General features: G+C 48.3%; 1 protein-coding gene across 3 annotated transcripts in view; it reads left to right on the top strand.

Moving 5' to 3' along the window:
• fndc5a (fibronectin type III domain containing 5a) overlaps window positions 1–22,599 on the top strand; it is a 158,983-nt gene that overhangs the window by 83,814 nt on the left and 52,570 nt on the right. For 2 of the 3 annotated variants that reach the window (XM_038799404.1, XM_038799415.1), the window contains exons 2-3: window positions 2,377–2,492; window positions 6,894–7,086. In XM_038799404.1, coding sequence (XP_038655332.1) covers window positions 2,377–2,492; window positions 6,894–7,086 — 309 coding nt within the window. Of the gene's footprint in view, window positions 1–2,376; window positions 2,493–6,893; window positions 7,087–8,503; window positions 9,369–22,599 lie in introns of those variants that run through there. The other variant, XM_038799423.1, reaches the window with a different exon arrangement.

A 22,599-nucleotide genomic window follows, 5' to 3' on the forward strand; every position in this document is an offset into this window, starting at 1 on the left:
TTTGAATTACCTATCTTCTCTCCTGTGTCGTAATTGAGGGTATCTCAACCTTCCTATACCAGCTCATTCAAAAATTGCCCCTGGAACCGGGTATTAAAGTCCCAATACCAGAGCCTCGAGCAGGAGCCACCTAATGTGCGACCTCCACCTAAATGCCATCACCGGAAGTCGATCGTGCAACTTCCCCTTTAAGACAAAAGATGAGACTAAGATAATTCAGGTAATGTGCCCTTAAACTTCTAGGATGTGTTCATGTGAACTAGGTTGTTATGGAGCTGAAGCACAAAGTAAAAAGACAGGCAATTGGATATTGGTCTCAGAACACAAAACAACACATAATTGTGCCTACAGAATCTTCAGTTGAGGGGACAGCAAACCCTTTTCAAGGAGCTCTATGTGTCATACAGTTCAAAAGGACAGAAAGCTAAAAACAAGGCAAACAGGAATTGTGGGTAGGACAAGAACACTGTGGCTGTTTCAGTTTTGCTAGAGCCATTATTTAAAAAAGTAAACTTAGTTGCTTCTTTACTGCCTGTTTAAACGGAGCGCATTGCAAACCTATAGCCCAAAAATGTATTTATATAGGTGTTGACCTGTCTGCTAGTTACTAATAAAGATATATTGGATGTATCATTAAAAGGGGGGGGCAGGATTCTCCAACCCACCGCCGGGTCGGAGAATCGCTGGGGGGCGGCGTGAATCCCGCCCGGCCGCTCCAACGCCAGCTGATGAATTCTCCGGAGCCGTTTTTTTGGCGTGGGCGGGGATCATGTCGCACTGGTCGGGGGCCGTTGGCAGTGGCCCTCTCCGGCAATTCTCCGGGCCCTGATGGGCCGAGCGGCCGCCCGTTTTCGGCCGGTCCCGTCGGCGTGAAATACACAAAGTCCATACCGGCGGGACCTGGATCTGAGGGCGGCCTGCGGAGTCCTCGGGGGGCAAGAGAGAATCCAGCCCCGGGGGGGGGGGGGGGGGGAGGGGGAGGGGAGGGGAGGGGAGGGAGGGAGGGAGGGAGGGGGGGGACAGAGGGGAGGGAGGGAGGGAGGGGGCCCACGGTGACCTGGCCCGCTATCGGGGCCTACTGATCTGCGGGCAGGCTTGTCTGTAGGGGCACTCTTTCCCTCCGTGCCGGCCTCTGTAAAGCTCCGCCATGGCCGGCGCGGAGAAGAAACCCCCTGCGCATGCGCAGGGATCACGGCAGCGGTTCTGCGCGTTTGGCAGAACACGCTGGCGCTCCCGCGCACGCGGCAACCTGCGCTGGCCGGCGGAGGCCCTTTGGCGACGGTTGGCATTGGGCCAATCACTCCAGCGCCGGCCTAGCCCCCGGAAGTGCGGAGGATTCCGCAACTTCCGGGCAGCCTTACGCCCGTGTCGTTCACGCCACTCTTTGGCGCCGGTATGGCCCGCCCGCCGGTTGGGGGAGAATCCCGGCCGGGATGTGTGTTGCAGTGGTGTTGTCACTGAAATAGTAATCTAGAGACCCTGGATAATGCTTCTGGGACCCGGGGTTTGAGTCTGACCATGACAGCTGATGACATTTGAATTCAATTTTTTTTAAATCTGAATTTAAAATGTCTAATGATGACGCTGAAACCATCTGATCCACTAATGTTGTTTTGGGAAGGAAAATATAACTTTATATTTGGACCACAAGAACGTATGTTGTAAATTACCGATTAGGTGGTAATCTATAGGTAGTTTTGATACTGTCAGCAAGAATTCCTCGGGCAGCATGCTGGGCACAGTGGTTAGTACTGCTGCCTCACGGCGCCGAGGTCCAAGGTTCGATCCCGTCTCTGGGTCACTGTCCGTGTGGAGTTTGCACATTCTCCCCGTGTCTGCGTGGATTTCGCCCCCCCACAACCCAAAGATGTGCAGGGTAGGTGGATTGGCCACGCTAAATTGCCCCTTAATTGAAAAAAATTAATTGGGTGTTCTAAAATTTAAAAAAAAGAACCCCAAACATGTATAAGTTTATATATTTATCTCTTGATAAATGAGATGTGCTTAGGAAAGTCAAATAAAAATTGCTGTCTAATAGGATACTGACGTAGCAATTTTACTTTGAGTCTGTCAGTGTGATAAATGGAAATGTCACACTATCACAGCAGAGGTGTTCTTTGAAGAAGAAGAGTAAGTTTAAGGGAAGTGTGTGATGTATTTGTCTTGCGCTGTACCTGACTTTGAAATTATTAATTCTCGAGCAGTGCCATCCTCATTTCGACAAGAATAGACAAAAGAACAATTTCATTTTGATGGAAGTTTTTGCAAATTAAAATTCTGGTGATCAGTGACTGGGAAGCCATTCCTTTAAAAGAGATGTCAAGCATGGACAATTGAAGAGATTTTCTTTAATTTGGTTCTTTTCTCCAATTACAGACATACCAGCAGCTCCCGTCAATGTCACAGTCCGACATCTGCAGGCCAACTCAGCAGTGGTATCATGGGAGGTTGCTGATGGAGATGCTGTTATTGGCTATGCTATATCGCAGCAGGTATTATTGTATTTGTTTCATCAGTATTTTGGATTCTAATTCTTCCATTTGTTTCTCAATATCTTGTTTGCACTGTTTAAAAAAAAAAATCATGAAATGTCAAAGTACCTCAAAAGAACTCTGTTGGAATAAAATCCAGTTAATGTGCACCCTGAAACCTTTGAATGCTAAGAGTGCTGCAGGGCAAAATAACTAAGTACATAGATAGCAATCCCTGAACATTTTTCTAAGAAACCAAAATTGCAACCTGAGTAAAAGTTACAAGCATAAACTATGTCTGAGGATTGATACCAGTATAGATGGCACTGAGTGTGTTCTGCTTCTTGTCCATTCAGAATTGCTCTTTCAGACATTGCCTCACTGTGGTCACTAAACATCCTTATAGTCACACAGTACAGAAGAAGCCCTTCAGCCTGTAACCTGAAAGTTCCATTAATCAACTGACTATTGCCGTGCTTTAGGGCAGAGAACTGCAGCACCAATTATGAACACCAAGTACCCCAAGAACCTGCTAGACTTCAGAATGGTCTCACTTTCAACATTATCAGGGGCGTGGTGCACGGACAAGCCTGGATGCCTATCGACTGGAATAATTAATGTTGAAAAGATGGCTAAATAGTGGGCAGCACGGTAGCACGGTGGTTTACACTGCTGCCGCATGCTGTCAAGGACCTGCGTTCGATCCTGGGTCACTCTCCGTGAATAAATATAATAAAAAGATGCCGAAAACTAAAGGCTTGAGATGTAAAATGACTACCCGATGGGAGGGCATCTTAATAACATTTGATAGCATTTAAGTGGCACAGTGGCACAGGTTTTTTTTTTAAATTTAGAGTACCCAATTCTTTTTTTTTCCAATTAAGGGGCAATTTAGCGTGGCCAATACACCTACCTGTACATCTTTGGATTGTGGGGACAAGACCCACGCAGACACGGGGAGTTTGTGCAAACTCCACACGGACTGTGACCCAGGGCTAGGATCAAACCTGGGTCCTTGGCGGTGTGAGGCAGCAGTACTAATCACTGTGCTACTGTGCTGCCCCTGTGACACTGGTAGTTAGCACTACTGCCTCGCAGCGCCCAGGACCTGGGTTCAATTCCAGCCCTGGGTGACTGTGTGGAGTCTGCACATTCTCCCCGTGTCTGGCGTGGATTTTCTCCAGTTCCTCCCACAGTCCAAAGATGTGCAGATTAGGTGGTGTTGAGGGGATAGGATGGAGGGAGTGGGCCTAGATAGGGTGCTCTTTCAGAGGGTTTGTGCAGACTCGATGGATTGAATGGCTTCCTTCTGTGCCTTAGGCATCCTATGGATAGTCAGTTCAGTCATTGGAGAGACACTCAATATGCCACATTCCCCCTGAGTCATTTGCAGTCCATTAAATAAGCGCGACATATATGATTATGCATTGATCACACAGAAAGAGGTGGCTGTTGGAGGTTTATATGATTCCTGCTGAGAAGTTGAAATGTAATAATGTTTGCCCTTAGGAAATGCTACATACCATGAGAAAATTCACACAGATGATGATTATGAACCTTCTCTGGAAAATTCCTTTAACTTTTCATTTCTTTATTTTATTCTTCTTTCACGAATGTGCTTGTGTGAATAAGTATGCACACTTTTGTCCAAACAATTTTGGCTTTTTTCAAATTAAGCTTAACTTGGCAATATACGGGGGCAGCACAGCGGCACAGTGGTTAGCATTGTTGCCTCATGGCGCAGAGGACCCGGATTCGATCCAGGCCCCGGGTCACTGTCCGTGTGGAGTTTGCACATCCTCCCCATGTCTGCATAGGTCTCACCCCCACAACCCAAAGATGTGCAGGGTAGGTGGATTGGCCGCACTAAATTGCCCCTGAATTGGAAAAAAAAGAATTGAGCACTCTAAATTTTAAAAGAACTTTGCAAAATTTTCTCAACCCTGAAAAGGCTTCACTCTAACAAAAATACAGCTGTTCATTACATTGCTGTGAAAAACAAATCACTTCTTTGTTTTGTCTCCATATTGCTCTTCCTTTTCAATTCCTCCTCTTTAGCTATCCTTTATAGTTCTCGGTCATGATTCTCCTCATGAGGGCACCACCGTCAATGTGACCCATCTCCCTACCTCAGCATTTAATCCAGTTCCCAGCGGGAAACACCGGGAGGGAAATATCAATGGTGCTGAAGGCAGGGCTGCCACTGAAGCAGCACAAGAGGCAGGAATGCATTTGAAAGGCCAAAAGAGAGCAGGATCTACCAGACTAATCCATAATCCATCTGAATCTCTGATGAGATTTTCATTTTCTCCTGCCCCTTTAAGACTGCTCCTGCTTTTAATGCCTCGGCAACATCCAGACGCCCTCCTCCTTGATCTATTAGAGCTGCCCCTATAATCAATGCAAATTCCCTGCAGGAAATTTGGGTGCTGATCATGTCGTCATGGTGATGACCCTCAGACCCCTCCAAACCAATTGCCTCCAAAGATTTCCTGTCTCCCACATCCACCCTCTAGACTACCAGAACATCATGCAGATATATTAATGTATATTGACGTTAATATTGCAATGATATTAATTCAGCTCGGTAACAAGCTAAAGTTTAATGAATTGCATTGAATTTTTTTATTCATTCATGTGACATGGGCATCGCAGGCTGGGCCATCCCTAATTGCCCTTGAGGGGACAGTTAAGAGTCAACCATATTGCTTTGGGTCTACAGTCAGATGTAGGTCAGAGCAGGTAAGGACAGTAGATTTCCTTCCCTAAAGGACATTAGTGAGCCAGATGGATTTTTACGGCAATCGGCTATGGCTTCATGGTCACCATGATTTTTATTGAATTCAAATTTCACCATCTGCAGTGGCAGGATTTGAACCCGGGTCTCCAGAGCATTACTCTGGGTCTCTGGTTAACTAATCCAGTGACAATAACACTATGCCACAGTGTCCCCATTGAAGGCAAGAGGCCTTTTAGTGAAGCGTAAGTGAGGCAGTATCCCTTCCTCAAAGCTAGAAGCTCCTGGTTTTAAGTCCCACTTCAAGACTTGATGACTACAGGAGGAGCATTCACAACGTGGCCAAACAAGTTGATTATCAACCTGCCAATACTTCCAATATACCCATGGCGTTTGGTGAGAATAGGAGTCCCTTGGTCAGCCATCAGCAGAAGGTTGCTGCAAACTACTGCAGTATCTTGCAAAGCATAACCATGGACCAAACACAAGTCCATGGTCACCAATGCCTTTTCAGGGCATGGCATTGAGAGAAAGAGCCAGAGACCGGATGGAATGATTAAATCTGAATGTGGTGATAATCATTATAAGCCAAAATCTACAGCAGTTCCTCCAACTGTTTCTTTTTCAGCTTATTTTATTTATCTATGTTAACAGGCATTATGCAGTCAGGAAACAGATAAAAACAAATAAATCTCAGTCAATTTCTGTATTGTCAGCCCCTCTGGAGTGTGATGATTACAATTATATCCCATGAAACTGAAATTAAGCATAATTCGAAGTTAATGGAATCAAATATTTAAACCGATTATTCATGACGATCTGTCACACTGTAATCTCTGGAGTCTTGTGTTCCCAGTATGCAATACCTGAAAGGTTTTGCAAAGAAACAACATAAACAGCCTCAACCTTTGAAAAACAAAAGTACCTAAATATTTAACAAGGCAGGGAGGGGAGCTATAACTGCAATTCAATGAAGAAGCTGCAGTGACAGCTGTAAATTGCAATCATTCTTTGAGTTGAAATAAGTCACAAGAACTTTGAGTGAATTGTCCTATTGACAAATCCCCATTTTGCATATGGTCTATCTATCTGTGTGATGTACAATTGCTGTGTAACCTTAAATGAACTGTAATGCCTCTGGCTATGTAAATTCTATGTCTTGTTGATTACTATTACTTAACCAGAGTTTGGATTAAAACTGTTTACAGAGAAAAAGTTAAAACTTGGTTCTGCTGTTATGCCCATCGCTAATAGTCTCCCCCATATTACAAGCTGACTTACTTCCGCAGTCTCAATCTGTGAATTAATTGCAGAATTGATAAAGCATTTAGTGGTATTAAGGGAATGTCGCTAAATTCTTGATCTCAAAGTAGTACATCACCCCAGTGATTTTGTTACAAATAGAGGCAGCACGGTGGCACAGCGGTTACTACTGCTGCCTATGGCACTGAGGACCCAGGTTCGAATCCCAACCCTGGGTCACTATCCGTGTGGAGTTTGCACATTCTCCCCGTGTCTGCGTGGGTTTCACTCAGTACAGGGTTGTGTGGATTGGCCATGCTAAATTGCACCTTAATTGGAAAATAAATAATTGAGTAATCTAAATTAAAAAAAAATACTTTGTTATAAATGTTCAAAATGTAAACTTTTCATTCACCTTCAACAAGTATTCTTTTTATTCTCAGAAAAAGGATGTGCGAATGCTACGCCTTATCCAGGAAGTGAATACCACATCTCGTTCCTGTGTATTGTGGGATTTGGAGGAGAACACTGAATATATTGTCCATGTTCAGTCAATCGGCCTGAGCGGCGTGAGCCCAGTGAGTGACCCTATCACCTTCCGGACCCCAAAAGAAGCTGAGAAATCGGCCTCAAAAGGTAACAGTGGCCCAATGTGCTTTAACAGAAAGGCCGAGTGGTTCAAACACAATCTGGCTACTGGCTGCATTTTGGCAACTGAATATTATAATTGAAAATAACCTGCAAAGGTTTTTAATGTGCTTCTGTACTTGTGATTAATGTGGCGGTCTTGTAGTACAGGGGATATCATCCCTGCCTCTGAACCAGAAGCTCTGGTTTTGAGTCCTGCCACAGGACTTGATGGCCAAGGAAGGGCGTTCATAACGTAGTCAACAGATTAAGTGTCAACCTGCAAATCCTTCCAAACACACCACTGGCTAGTGGTCAGAGCAGAAGAGACTCCTGGCCAGTCATGACTGAGGTGGAGTGGTGCTCCTTGACTATAAGCCTCAGGTAACAGTCCAGTGAACTGTTCCAGCAAAATTCTTGCTATGGGAACAGATTAAATTCTGCTTTGTGCACCACTAGGTCTGGGAAGAGAAACAACAATGTGTGATTAATGTAGAGGTCCTGTGGGACAGGGGGTAGAATCCCTGCCTCTGAGACAGAAGCTCTGGGTTCAAGTCCCACTCGAGGACTTGATGACCAAGGAAGGAACAGTTTGAGTATCAACCTGTAAATCCTTCCAGCCAATGGCAGGCAGTAAGCACAGGGAGATTCCTGGTAAGCCATGGGATCATGGAGTTTTTAAGCATGGAAAGAGGCCCTTCGACCCACCGGGTCCACACCGGCCATCAAGCACCTATCTACTCTGACCCCATTATCCAGCACTTGGCCTTGTACGCTGTGGCATTGAGTACTCATCAAAATATTTCTTAAATGTTGAGAGAGTTGGTGCCTCTACCACCCTTTCAGGCAATGAGTTCCAGATTCCAACCCACTATTCATAGCTCTAAACTACAACATACATGTAAAAGTGCAGAAACTCGGACTCCCTGAGAGGTAGGCTGGATGACCTGTGCACCAAGAGCTCAGAGTTCAATTCCTTTTCTGACTCAGGTGCTTTTGAGACCTGCCTACTTGCCCCAACTTTGGTGGAGCCCATGTCGTGTGAGCTGGACTTGCCTTCTGCAGCGAACTAAAGATGTGTGCTTAAAATACTTTATATATTTATTGTTCTCGTTGCTTTACATCACCAGAAGTATTTATTGTAACCCCCATTACTGAAGCACCATCAGAAAATATAAAATTTTTTTCATCAAATTAATACAGGCTTAGTTGCAAAACGTGTTGCAAAACTTTGAGAAGACTGAAAAATTGCTAAAGCAAGGATATATGTAGTTTTCCTTTAATCGGGAAAACATCCTGGAAACTAATGGAGGATAACAGCATTTGTTTTTTCTTAATTAATAAGATAAGTTAGTACTGTTCCCCATTTCAATTTTCTTCCCACACCTAGCAGCGCACTAACACAGACTTTCACCTGTTTTCATAGCTAGTTATTCCTGGAACATGTTGCTAGTATGTCACCAAAGGCGTATAGCTGGAGGAGCGCCACTCCACATCCAACGTGGCGGACCAGGAGTCTCTACCACTCTTCCCACCAACGATTGGTGTGTTTGGAAGGATTTGCAAGTTGACACTCAACCTGTTTGACCGCGTTATGAATACACTTTTCCTTGACCATCAAGTCCTGGGGTGAGGCTTGAATCCAGAGCTTCGGGGTCAGAGGCAAGGACACTCGCCACTGTGCCACAAGAGCTAAGGTAGTAGTGTAACAACATTGAGGGGCGGATAGTGTCATTACCCTTCTCAAAAGTGCAGGGAAATTGAGATACCAAGAGGATGAGTGATGAAGCACCATGGTCACAGTCACAGAGAATGCAAATTTGTTACATTGATTGGGACTATATGGTGCTTTGTCAGTACAGAAACCAAACTGAAGTGATTGGATTTATACCAGAACAAACTTGGGAGGCAAGAATAGATGGACTTTGGAGAGGAACGATAGGTTGGAGAATGGTTGGGAATGTACATGGAGTAAAGGATTGAGGATGCGTTTTTGGTGGTGTGTATTATGACAGTGGTTTTGAAATGTGGGACTGGCAAGGGAACATTTTACAGTTTCAGGTACCATGGAGTAAGGAAGAGAAATTGGGTGTTCCTAAATTTAGTATAAATTGAATAAAAGGTGCAAGAGATTAGTCTTATTGAGGAGATGAACTCAGGTAAAGTTTGACGCGGACGTCTTGTGGTGCAGTGGACAGCATCACCACCTCTGAGGCAGAAACTCCGGGTTCAAGTCCTACTCCAGGACTTGATGGCCAAGGAAGATATTTTCATAATGCAACCAGACTTCCACCAGAAACCAATCCGCAAGCGGTAAGCATGGTAGCACAGTGGTTAATACAGTTGTTTCACAGCTCCAGGGTTCCAGGTTCGATTTCCGGCTTGGGTCACTGTCTGTGCGGAGTCTGTACATTTTCCCCGTGTCTGTGTGGGTTTCGTCCGGGTGCTCCGTTTTCCTCCCACAGTTCCAAGATGAACAGGTTAGGTGGATTGGCCAAGCTAAATTGCCCTTCGTGTCCAAAAAGGTTGGGTGAGGTTACTGGGTTGTGGGGTTAGGATGGAGGTGTGGGCTTGGGTCGGGTGATCTTTCCAAGAGCTGGTACAGACTCGATGGGGTGATTGGTCTCCTTCTGCACTGTAGATTCTATGATAAGAGTGGGAGAGATTCCTTACCAGCCTTGTGTTGGAAAGAATGTTGGTGTCTCTACCATCCCTGTCTATAGCTCCAGGCTACAACAGTCATGTAAAAGTGTATATTTGCTACAACTCTGACTCCTTGCGGGTTGATTCAGTTGGCTAGATAGCCAGTGTGGATCAGATTGGTGCCAACAGCATGGAAGTCGTTGTCCGTTCTGGCTGCAGTGGATTCGGTACTAGTCTCCATGCCATACCCGTAGTCGAGAACGTGTCTGTGGGTTGAACTTGCCTTCAGACAGAGAACTCAGTAAGAAGATGCCTTGAGGTAAAAGCAATAGGAGGTAGGAAGATAGAAACAGACAAAAAAAAATGCATTAAAGTGCCTTCGATAGGTAGATATATAAGATAGATATAAGACTCTTGTAAAAAACTCTTGTAAAAAAGTAAAAAAGGGCAGCACGGTAGCATGGTGGTTAGCATAAATGCTTCACAGCTCCAGGGTCCCAGGTTCGATTCCCGGCTGGGTCACTGCCTGTGCAGAGTCTGCACGTCCTCCTCGTGTGTGCGTGGGTTTCCTCCGGGTACTCCGGTTTCCTCCCACAGTCCAAAGATGTGCGGGTTAGGTGGATTGGCCATGCTAAATTGCCCTTAGTGTCCTTAAAAAGTAAGGTTAAGGGGTGGGGGGTTGTTGGGTTATGGGTATAGGGTGGATACGTGGGTTTGAGTAGGGTGATCATGGCTCGGCACAACATCGAGGGCCAAAGGGCCTGTTCTGTGCTGTACTGTTCTATGTTCTATGTTCTATAGATATATGTATATACATATACCATGGGTATATTTAATGCCATATAAATTGGTAGTGCTGACAAAAATTATATTTCATATTTTATTTATATTTTTAAATAGCAAGTTAACTAATACAACTGTGGACTGCATGCATGTAGTTCACTATAATATCCAAAAATTAGAATTGCATAGATCCAATTGCATAGATCCTGGACAAATTTATTCACAATGAAATCCAAATTAGGTCTGTGAATAAGTTATGAAAATTGATCATATTTTAAACAACTGAGTATAATTTTATACCACACAGTTTTAAACAACTGAGTATAATTTTATACCGCACAGTATATCCTTGATAAGTATTATTAACTACTGTTATATAAAATTACTTTCCTGGTTTAACATTAAATATTGAACTTCATCATCATTGGCTAAGCCAGCCCAGTGATGATTTGCCTATGCCAGGGGATAGTGAGTACTGCTGTACATGTGTTATTGTGGTTGTTTTTCTGTTGACACTATGCTGCAAGGTCCTGTGGATGGACTCATAGCACAGAAAGGGACCATTCAACTTGTCATGTTCATGTTGGCTCTGTGTGAGAGAAATTGAACTCCCCCAACCTTTCCCAGTAGCTCTGCAAACATTTTCTCTTCAGATAATTATTCAATTTATTGTTGAAAGCTACAATTGAATCTGCCTCCACCGCACTAGCAGGCAGCCTGCTCCAGATCCTAACCACTCAGTGCATAACAGTGTTTCCTCAGGGTAGGGCAAATGGTCTTCTTCTGCATCATAACAATTCTTTTTTTGACAGCCATCTTTAAATTGGCATCCTCTAGTTCTCGACCCTTCCCCTTTGGGAATGTTCTCTCCCGACCCACTCTGTCCAAACACCTCATGATTGTGAATAACAGGGACAGCGCGGTGGTGCAGTGGTTAGCACTGCTGTCTCACAGCGGCGAGGACCAGGGTTCGATTCCACCCCGGGTCACTGCACGTGTGGAGTTTGCGCATTCTCCCCCTGTCTGCGTGGGTCTCACCCCCACAACCCAAAAAGATGTGCAGGGTAGGTGGGTTGGCCACGCTAAATTGCCCCTTAATTTAAAAAAAATGATTGTGAATAACTCTAACCTTCTATAATGGTTTACAGAGCAATAGATTTTCTTATCATAGAATCATAGAATTTACAGTGCACGAGAAGGCCATTCGGCCCATCGAGCATGCACCGGCCCTTGGAAAGAACACCTCTCCACCCTATCCCCATAACCCAGTAACCCAACCTAACCGTTTTTGAACACTAAGGGCAATTTAGCTTGGCCAGTCCAACTAACCTGCACATCTTTGGACTGTAGGTGGAAACCGGAGCACCCAGAGAAAACCCACGCAGACGGGGGAGAACATGCAGACTCCGCACAGACAGTGACCAAAGCCGGGAATTGAACCTGGGACCCTGGAGCCATAAAACGTCAATGCTAACCATTGCATTGCCATGCCGCCCCACTGTGCTACCATGCCACCCATTGCGCTACTATAATTCATTCATGGGATTTGGGCATCGCTGGTTGGCCCCACATTTATTGCCCACCCCTAAATGCCCTTGAGAAGGTGTTGGTGAGCTGCCTTCTTTAACCGCTGCAGTCCATGTGGTGTAGGTACACCTACAGTGCTGTTAGGGAGGATTTTGACCCAGCGACAGTGAATGAACGGCGATATAATTCCAAGTCAGGATGGTGAGTGACTTGGAGGGAAACTTGCAGGTGATGGTGTTCCCAGGTATCTGCTGCCCTTGTCCTTCTAGGCTACAGAGGGTAGGGGTTTAGAAGTTGTTGTCGAAGGATGATAGGCTAACTAGGCTGTGTGTAATTTCGAACAAAAGAATCCTCTTAGTGAGGATTGATGTTTCAGAAACAGTTTAAGCGGGGTTCCTCCTTTTGCTGTAACTGTTTTTAACATTTTAATCTATGTTGTATATTTTCTTATGCTCATCAGTAAAACTTTGCGCAAGATCCATTTCATATCTAACTGGATTGCGTAATATAATTCTATCTATGTACCCATGAAAAATCTTGTAAAATAAATAACTGTTATCAAGAGGTGAGTGCGATAATAAAATGCCAGTTTCTCGATGACAAGAAGAGTAAAAGGAAAATGATTCAATTGAATTACGTCTGCTGCTGTTTCGATCTGCTATAAATCATTTCAAAAGAATGACTTGCCTTTATACGATGCTTTTGATGGCTACAGGATGCCCCAAAGCACTTTAACAGCTCTGAAGTTCTTTTGAAGCACTGTTGCTTTTGTAATGTGAGAATTGGTAGTAAATTTGCACACCAAACACCTACAAATAGCAATGTCATAATGAACAGATAATTTGTTTTAGGGATGCATTTTTTGCCAGGCCACAGTTGATAACCCATTGATCGTCTTCAAAATAATACTTTGGAATCTTTTATGTCTACATGAGAGGGAAGGTCAAACTTCAGTTTAATGCCTCATCCAAAAGCTGTGGACCTCCAACCGTGCAACACTCCCTCAGTACTGCACTGGAGGATCTGATGTGACTTTTCTCCATCCTTCAGTGGGCACTCTCTGGACACAGTGCTACAAATAGAGCCATGGCTGACACACACGGAGAGAGGGGATGACCATGGCATAATGGCAATGTTGCTAGTAATCCAGAGACCCAGTTAATGATCTGGGGTCAGATTCCACCATAGCAGCTGGTGGAACTGGAATTAGGTTAATAAATCTGGAATATAAAGCTGGTCTCAGTAATAGTGATCATGAAACAATTGCCTTAAAAACACATCTGGTTCACTAATGCCCCTTCGGGAAGGAAATGTGCCATCCTTACCTGATCTATACCCATGTGCTTGACTCGGGACTGCCCGTCTGAAATGGCCCAGCAAGGGCAATTAGGGAAGGGCAACAAATGACACCCACTTCCCATGAAAGAATAAACCTCGTGAGCTTTCTACACTGCTTCCGATTGATCAAAGAAATACCAACATCAAACAGAACATGGACCACGGATGACAGCTGAATGAATACAGGAATAAATCTGTTGATTGCATTGTAAACTTAAAATGAACAGAATAAGTTACCTTCTGTATCTTTTGAGAATGTGTAAAATTCTTTATTATTTTTGATTCATCTCACATAATCCTTAGTTTCAGTAAATAAATTTAAGTGATCACAATTTAGTATGTTAAATGTGCAATCAGCAATATGCTATGGCTCACCTCTGCCCAGCTACCTGCACTATTATTCCTCTTAATATCTCTGGCCATACTTTCCGAAATGAACGTCTTTCAGATTTCACTGAAGGGCAAGTCCTTGATACAATTGAGTTCTTAATTTGAATTAAATATTGATTAATGAGGAAATAATAAATGTTGATGCAGAGGCAATCTAAAATATGACTTTGCTCCAAACATGAATGGTGCTCAATGCACCTCATTAAAGTCATAAACCTTGAAATTTTGCTGTGGCACATTACAGTACTAATACTTATCGTCTTCGTGCAATTTGACTTGGTGTTCTATCAGCGGAATTCTTCTCAAATTCAGTAAAGTAACAACCGGCAAAATTTCAGACAAATTTATTCATTATTCATACCCTGATAGCCTGTGGCATCACTTCAAAACATTGAAATATAAAAACAAAGCAATTCCTCTATTCTCACCTCAGTTATTCCGCATGCATGTCACCAATACAGGCAACATGTGAGGGGCACCACAACCTATAATCTTGATGAATGTGAATTGATTGCCAATCAGTATAAATCATTATTATCCAAAATGAAACCAAATCCTGATTTGCTTTTAAAGGGTAACCCCAGTGCAAGAATTGTATTACTGATTTCACATTAACAGAATTGTACAAATTAATAGCTGTTCTGATGAAAGACTGAGCAATATTGCATCCCACCATACAGAGCAGGTTCAAAACTTGTGCTGCTTTCCAGGAGTGTAGAAACAGAAGTGGACAATTTAGCCCCTTGAGCCTGTTCTGCCATTCAATGAGATGACTTGTGACCTAACTCCATACCCCTACTTTTGCCCCATACCCTTTAGACATTTAGGCCAGAATTCTCTGGCCGTTCGCTGGCTGCCTGATTCTATGGGCTCGATTCAATCAAATAGGAACAAAGATCCATAGCGAGCGCATTTAGCCACGTGTTACCCAGTGCTCGCAGTGCCGAGAAACTCATGGCTATTCAACTCGACTCGCCGGAATGGGGAATGCACGGTCGAGGTCGCACTTAGCCCCGTTTTGAACACTGGGAAGCTCCGCTCGCCAGAACTCCCCAGTGTAGCGAGAGAACGTGACACCATTTTCAAATGGCACCCAATCACTGAGGCCCCCCGAAGCAGTCCCCAACCACCCCCAGCCCTAATGCACTATGGATGGGTACCTGGCAGGGGTCCTGTGGGGGATCCTCCAATTGGGAGGAAGCTCCGCCACATATTCACCTTGGAAGGTTGTAGTCCTTAGTGTCAGAGGGAAATCTAATAAAATGCAGGTTCAAGCCCCTTTGGGGGTCGTAACAACCCCCCCCCCCCCCCCCCCCCCCCCCACCACCCCCAAGTCAGCAGAAATGTGCACGTTCCGGCGGCAGATCCCTCCATCATTTGGGCAAAGGTCGGGGGGGGGTCCCAGAGGCTCCGGAGCTGGCCCGGGAGGCAAGGCTGTCGGTGCTATCGGCGCCGATAAGTTGTCATCTGGCGGCCCAGTGTCAATGCCCGATTCTGCGTCATTGTTGTCATCGTCGCTGGATGGACCTGCAGGTGTGGCGATCATCTCAGCTTCCTGACTTCCGACAGGTGGGAGGCAGTCCAATCACAGCAGCCCTCAGGGATCCCCCTGGGCAGCATGAGCGACGGCGTCCAGATCCAGAGTGGGGCCTCTGGGTGTTGCCCCGGCGGCATTTGGTCCCGTTAACACATGTGGTCCAGGTGGCGGTGTATTTCATTTCCCTGGGCCCGGACCGTGTAATTCACTGGTCCTGTTGCACAGACAACCAAGCCAGTGATCCATGTGGGTTTCATCCCAAAATTCTGGACGTAGGCCACATTGGCTATTTCGAAGGTGCAGACCCTTGGGCCCCGATCTGAGTCCCTCGTGGACTGGTCCTGGCACTGACGGACCCATGCCCCAACGTTGGCGAGGACTATACTGAGGCAATTCCTGAGCCGTCACCCCATGAGTAATTCTGCTGGCACTATACCGGTGTGGCATGCGGTGTTGTGCGGTAACTAAAAAGGAAACGCGTCAAATGCACCTCCCAGGATCCTGCTGGCATCTTTTTCATTGCCCGTATAAAAGGTTTGGATCACCCGTTCAGCCAACTCATTTGAGACTGGGTGGTGCGTTGAAGAAGGCAGGGTAATGGGAATGAGAAACGTATCAGCCATGATTGAATGGCGGAGCAGGCTCAATTGGGTGAATGGCCTAATTCTGCTCTTATGTCTTATGGTATGGGGCGGTGCATACATACCGGATGCCGTTCGCAAACATGAACGATGCAAACTCCAGTCTGGCGAATGTTGTCAGATACCAGGACTTTGGGCAATACGTGTGCTGAAGATGCCTCGTAGTCTGGCCACGGTGGCTCATGTGGCTGCAGTGAGAACCCGGTGAACCTCCAGGCACTTAGACTGGCCGTTCTCAAGTATGAGGAATGTGCCCCCCTGGAACTGACCGGCAAGGTCTATGTGGACCTGCGACCACAGCTTCCCGGGCCACTCCCAGGGGTGCATCGGGACTGCTGGCATAGAGTACAGTTGTGGGCCACCTTCCCGATTATGGAGTCTAATCCATGCCACCAAATACAACTGGGTGCAGCATTTTCATTTTGGCCACCCCTGGATGTCCGTTACGCAGGTCGACCAAGAAAGACGCACTACCATGCTTGGGCAAGACCACCCGCATTCCCCACTAGAGGACGCTGTCTTCTACGCTCATCTCTGGCAGCTTTGAGGGTAGGTCTTCAGTTCATCCAGCAGTGCCCCGTGCTTGGCCCTGTACTGGATCATGTTCCTGACCCGTGACAATTTTGGATCTGTCTCAGTCCACTCCTTAATTCGGACCTCCATCACCGGCAGGGTGTCCAAGAAGTGGAGGGCGGTTATTACCTCCGCAGCCGGGTCAGGTGCTGGCAGCTTTGTGGCGAGGGTGAGGCGGCTTAACGCACCTGCATGCGGAATCCTTGTGTCTGGACGATGCTCCAGGGTATATTGGGAAATGGCATGCAGCAACCCCCAGGCTGGACCCCCCCCCCCAGGCTGGTCCATGGGCAGAGGCATTGGCAGGATCACTCGGTCCTCTTTAAACAAACCCAACAGGGCTTGTGGTCCATGTACATCGTCAATGTGTGACCCTATACGTATTGGTGGAATTTTCACACCGCGAATACGACGGCCAAACCTTCCTTTTCCACCCAGGCATAGTTCAGTTCAGCGGACGCCACACGGGCATAATTTACGACAGGGGATTGGGTGCCATGACTGCTGAGGGAGAGACAGCGCCGGCCCTAGGGTTGCTGGCGCCCCGGGCAAGCTGAACTTCGGCGCCCATCGGGGGGGGGGGGGGGGGGGCGAGGGGCGAGGGGGGGGGCGAGGCAGGGGGGGCTGAGGGGGGGCGGGGGCGAGGGGGCGGGGGGGGCGAGGGGGGGGGGCGGGCCCGGGCAGAGGCCGAGGGGGGGTGGGCCGAGGAGGGGGGCGGGGCCGAAGAGGGGGGGCGGGGCCGAGGAGGGGGGGGCGAGGAGGGGGGGGGCGAGGAGGGGGGGGCCGAGGAGGGGGGGGGCCGAGGAGGGGGGGGCCGAGGAGAGGGGGGGCCGAGGAGAGGGGAGGGCCGAGGAGAGGGGGGGGCGAGGAGGGGGGGGCGAGGGGGGGGGGGCCGAGGAGGGGGGGGGCCGAGGAGGGGGGGCCGAGGAGGGGGGGGCCGAGGAGGGGGGGGGCGAGGAGAGGGGGGGGCCGAGGAGAGGGGGGGCCGAGGAGGGGGGGGTGCGAGGAGAGGGGGGGCCAAGGAGGGGGGGGCCAAGGGGGTAGGGGCTGGGGGGGGAGCGGACGGAAGGGGGACGGAGGGGGGGTTCGGAGGGGGGCGGAAGGGGCCGCCCTGGGGGAGGGCGGCCACCGCGCATGCGCTGGTTGGCACCGGCCCAACTGCGCATGCGCGGGACCCGAGTCTCTGGCGCCCCCTAGCACATGGCGCCCCGGGCGACTGCCCGAGTTGCCGATACCTTGGGCCGGCCCTGGGGAGAGAGAGAAGATAAGAATTTTTTTTTAAACTGTTTAAAATTGTGCCGCTTGCTGGGGGAAGGCTGCCAGGGCTGAGGGGGAGTAGGGGGAGGGAATTGCTTACAGCTCCATGGATTCAGGGTGTCCCCCTGGGGATCGGAGTGGCCTGGCTCAGGCTGCCATTGACTGCTCACTCTGCTGACTGCTCACTGTGTCCTGTAAATGTTCACAGAGCCTCTGGTCACTTGGGAGAGGCCGCCCCTCTGGAAACCCTCAGACTCCAATTGACCCATCAATGGGATGAGTGTGGCCAAGCTCAATCAGTGGCACACCAGGTGCTGCCCCTCCTCAGTGCATGCATCAGAAGTGCAACCTCACTGCAGGGAAGCAGAGAATAGCACAGTCCACCCCAAACAAAGCATTGTGGCCTTTGGCACCCTCCCAGGCACACTGCCCCTCTCAGGGATGAGGCCTCACGAATGGCGCTATCAGCTAACCTACTCTGCAGGATCACCAGTTGTCTCCATGCCCTGCCTGTCTACTGTGCTCCTGCTCCCATCGATCCATCCTCTCCTCCCCCACTCCCACCCCGGACCCACATCACACTGCAGCTACGATTCCAGCAGGCACACATTTCCCTGTCTCATCCCCATCTATAGGACCTGCCCACACACAAGCCCCTAAGAATGGAGGCGATTGGTGGCACACGGTGAACCTCTCCACTGCACATCCAGGTGCCACCCTGAAGGCAGGATAACACCAAATGAGGACACCCACAATAGACCCCACTGGAGAAACGTGGGCCACAGAGCCTATCGCTGACAAGGGTTGCAGGAACCACCGGTACCCCTGTTGACAGGGATGGCTGATGGGGATAGAGGCTGCCTGGTGCCATTCACTGATGGGGACAGGGGTGCAGTGTGGAAGGCAACATATCGGGGGGAACGGCTAAGGGGTGGGGGTGGGTTTGGGGAGGGGACATGTGGAGGGTGGAGCTGAAGTGCAACTCAGGTTCACCATGTAACCTGTTGGATTTGGATGGACAAAAGAATAATCATCTTGCTACCGCATCTCCTCTTTTCCCGCTGTTGCAGAGAATGAATTTCTGAGTACAACCAGCAATGCTAACTATCTACCTGTCTGCGGCTGCCGTTATGGACACACGGAGGCTGGAGGCACAGGGCCTGCTCGGGAGGACCTTGCACAAGAGGAGCCTGCCCCAGAAGAGCAAGGGCCAGCCAGTGAGTCTCCAGCGGCAGCCATCCAACAGGCTGAGGAGGAGGTGCAAAGGAGGCGCCACATCAGGCCACATTTATACTATCAGCGCCTGTCCTTCGAGGAAATGCTGTGTCTTCAAAGACTTCAGCTAACCAGGAAGACCATGCACCACCTGTGCTAGATGATGATGCAACTGGCACCACAGTGGTTTGGAGGAGGATGCCTGCTCCCGGTGGTTGTTAGTGTGACGGTCGCCCTAAACATTTATGCCTCTGGGTCTTTCCAGGTGCTGTCTGGGATCTCTCAGACGTCTGTGCACAGTATTACGACACCCTGGGATAGTGCACGGTCAATTCCAGTCCCCACTTGACACAGAGTCACAGCACAAGTGAATAATCAATAATTCTTCTAAAAATGCCCAAAGGTCATTTCCTCTTTCAGACATGTGGCTTCATAAATACAGCACTCACAGCCCCTCAGGGGCAGGTTTAGCACAGTGGGCTAAACAGCTGACTTGTAATGCCAAACGAGGCAGCAGCGCAGGTTCAATTTAATTACCGGCCTCCCTGAACAGGCACCGGAATGTGGTGACTCGGGGCTTTTCACAGTAACTTCATTGAAGCCTACTCGTGACAATAAGCGATTATTATTATTGCACAACATCACGCAGCAGAGAGGGAATTGCTGGAGGAGGAAGAAGAATGCCAGGCCTCACCTGGCGAGGAGCATGGCCAGGATGAGCCAAGCATGGAGCCCAGGCTGGCATGGCAAGCCACCCAACGTCTGCTCCAGGGCCGACACACACAGGACAACCCCATCACATCCAAATTTGCCCACTGTGAGGTCTGGCCACCGGCAACTCCGCCACCCTGTGGCACCTCTCCATACTCTTCCTCACCACCCCCATCCCCTTCCAAGTGGTGCCCCTTTCCCCATAACCGCTCACATCCTTCCATCCCACCAACCTTCACGCCATCCCACCACCCCAGCTCTCGCTCCTCCCTCCGAGCGTCTTACCTGCATCATTACAGGGTGTTGGCCCTGGACAGGCAGTATCAGTGGGTCTTGTCCTCGGGATGGAGGATGATGACAACTCGCTGTGAGATGAGCTCTGGTGCTCTTCATCGTTTGCCAAAATCTGACTCTTGCCTTTAGGATCACAGGAGCACTGTGCGCCCGGTGATCACTGTATGTGTGTTGCCCATTCCATCTCACGAGCCCATATATCCTCTGGAGATGGTGAGCGGTGATGGGTCACTCACCGTGTAAGCTGTCCTACAAAGTGGCCTCACACATCTGGCCCCAGTGCATGGGGCCTCCAAGGTTGACCCCAGGTTGAACAATCAATTGTCCTGGCGGCCCTGCCCTGTGCCATCTTTCAACACCTGCACCCCACACCACCAACTTCCCACTACAAACCTGGCACACTCTCTACACCCAGCCCATCTCTCACAACTTTCAGACAGAGGATTGAGGCAGTTTGGAATGTTTGTGAAAAGGTTTTTAATCATGACTATATACAATTGTTGTCACCTGACCCCTACCTCTAACCTATGTGATGCACCATGCCAAGTTAACTGGTTCCAACTTCCTTATTTTACATGGACTATCGCTCCTTCTATGTGTGACCTCAAACAGCAGCTTATACGTGGAAGCGGCCTGCTGTGTATCTCGTCCTCTGACCTGAGATGCCTTTGACGGCTGTCCTCTGGGGGGCCTGGACCTGGATGGGCCTGGCTGACTTTCAGATTCGCCAGTGTCATGTCGGGGGAATTCAGAAGTGCTGAAGTGTTCCAGCAACTTCCTGCAGGAACACCAGCATTGACACCATCACATTCTCCTCCCTCAGGGTGCTCGATGACCTCCGGGCTACTCCGTGAGCTGAGGTGAGGCCGGAATGAGCTCTGGAGGTTCCACCATCATCTGGCACTATCAGTACTGGAGGCCCATTCTCATCTAGATGCCCTCAACCATGGAGAACAGAGACTGGGGCACGTCCCTCAGTAAGTGAGTCATGTCCCTCACTGCCTCAGTCATGTCCCTCTGTGATTGACCCAGGTCAATTAGTGCCCAGCTAATCTTCTCGATGCCATCAGCCATTACCAATGGCCAAGCTCTGGAGCACCGTAGAAATGTCCATGTGGGCCTGGTACGTAGCTACCTGTGACTGGGCTCCACTCTCCTGATCCTCAGCCATTGACCCCACAGTATGCCCCCAGCCTTGTACATCTTGACCCAAGGCTGTGACATTTTCACCCAAGGCTTCCACCCGGATGTCACCTGCTCATTGTTGGCCTGGGTACCATGCAGTGTCGGCACAATCTCCTGCACCTGAAGGTGGTTGAACTCTTCCAACTCAGCTGCAGGTACTGGAACGTTGCTGACACCCCAGGAGTCTCCTCACTAAAATGTGCCACCGAGGTGATAGTCTCTGCGATGGTGGAGGGTGCAGGTGAATGAGATGCCGAGAAGCTGATGTTGCCCCCAGACTGGTCCTAAGGGGTGTGCTGAGGTTGTGCTAACCACCATGCCACCCTTCAAATGGAGAATTTCACCCACTGCATTTAACAATTTTAGTTAACCACGGATGATGGCTCTTCTCCCTGGAATTTTTTTTGTCTCACCAAGATGTATCTACTCTGTGTGTTCTGCAACCACATTTCTACAAACCTATCTGTTAACCTCATTTGCCAGTTCTCCTTAGCTAGCTCAGCTTTCATGCCATCATCAGTGGCCTTATTTAAGTTTAAAGTATTAGTTTTGGACCCACTGTTCCTCAAACTGAATGTAAAATTATTATCACTGGGAGTGCCTTCACTATGAGGTTACCAATTAATTCTGTCTCATTGTAGAATACCAACTTGAGTATAACCTGCTCTCTGGTTGGCTGCAGAATGTGCTGAAACTATTCTGGAAACATTCTAGGAACTGTTCATCTGGGCGACCTTTGTCCATCTGATTTTTGCTATCTATGGGATTGATTATAGAACATAGAACATACAGTGCAGAGGGAGGCCATTCGGCCCATCGAGCCTGCACCAACCCATTTAAGCTCTCACTTCCACCCTATCCCCGTAACACAATAACCCCCCCTAACCTTTTGGACACTAAGGACAATTTATCATGGCCAATCCACCTAACCTTCCCGTCTTTGGACTGTGGGAGGAAACCGGAGCACACGGAGGAAACCCACGCAGGCACGGAGAGAATGTGCAAACTCCACACAGACAGTGATCCAGTGGGGAATCGAACCTGGTACCCTGGCACTGTGAAGCCATAGTGTTAGTCATTTGTGCTACCGTGCTGCTCTGACTACTTGATGGTCTGGCCCTGTCAAGGAGGCAATGCCGGAAAATGCAGCAAGCTGTTCAAAAGTCCATTAACTTTGGCAGGTCTGTAAAGTCTCGTGGGTGCGATGGGCCTTAGAATTCTGCGCTATACATAGGCTAAAATCCCCCCATGATTGTTGTGTACCTTACTGACAAATTCCTATCATCTTTTCATTTATATTCTGTCCTGCCATGTAGTTCAAGTTAGGGAGCCTGTGCACCACTCCTACAAGTGACTGACTGCCATTATCAATTCCCATCTCAACCCACACTGCGTTTACATCTTGGTTTCCTGAACTTGGATCATCCC

Source organism: Scyliorhinus canicula, chromosome 1 (assembly GCF_902713615.1).
Source record: "Scyliorhinus canicula chromosome 1, sScyCan1.1, whole genome shotgun sequence".
Taxonomy (NCBI): Eukaryota; Metazoa; Chordata; class Chondrichthyes; order Carcharhiniformes; family Scyliorhinidae; genus Scyliorhinus; species Scyliorhinus canicula.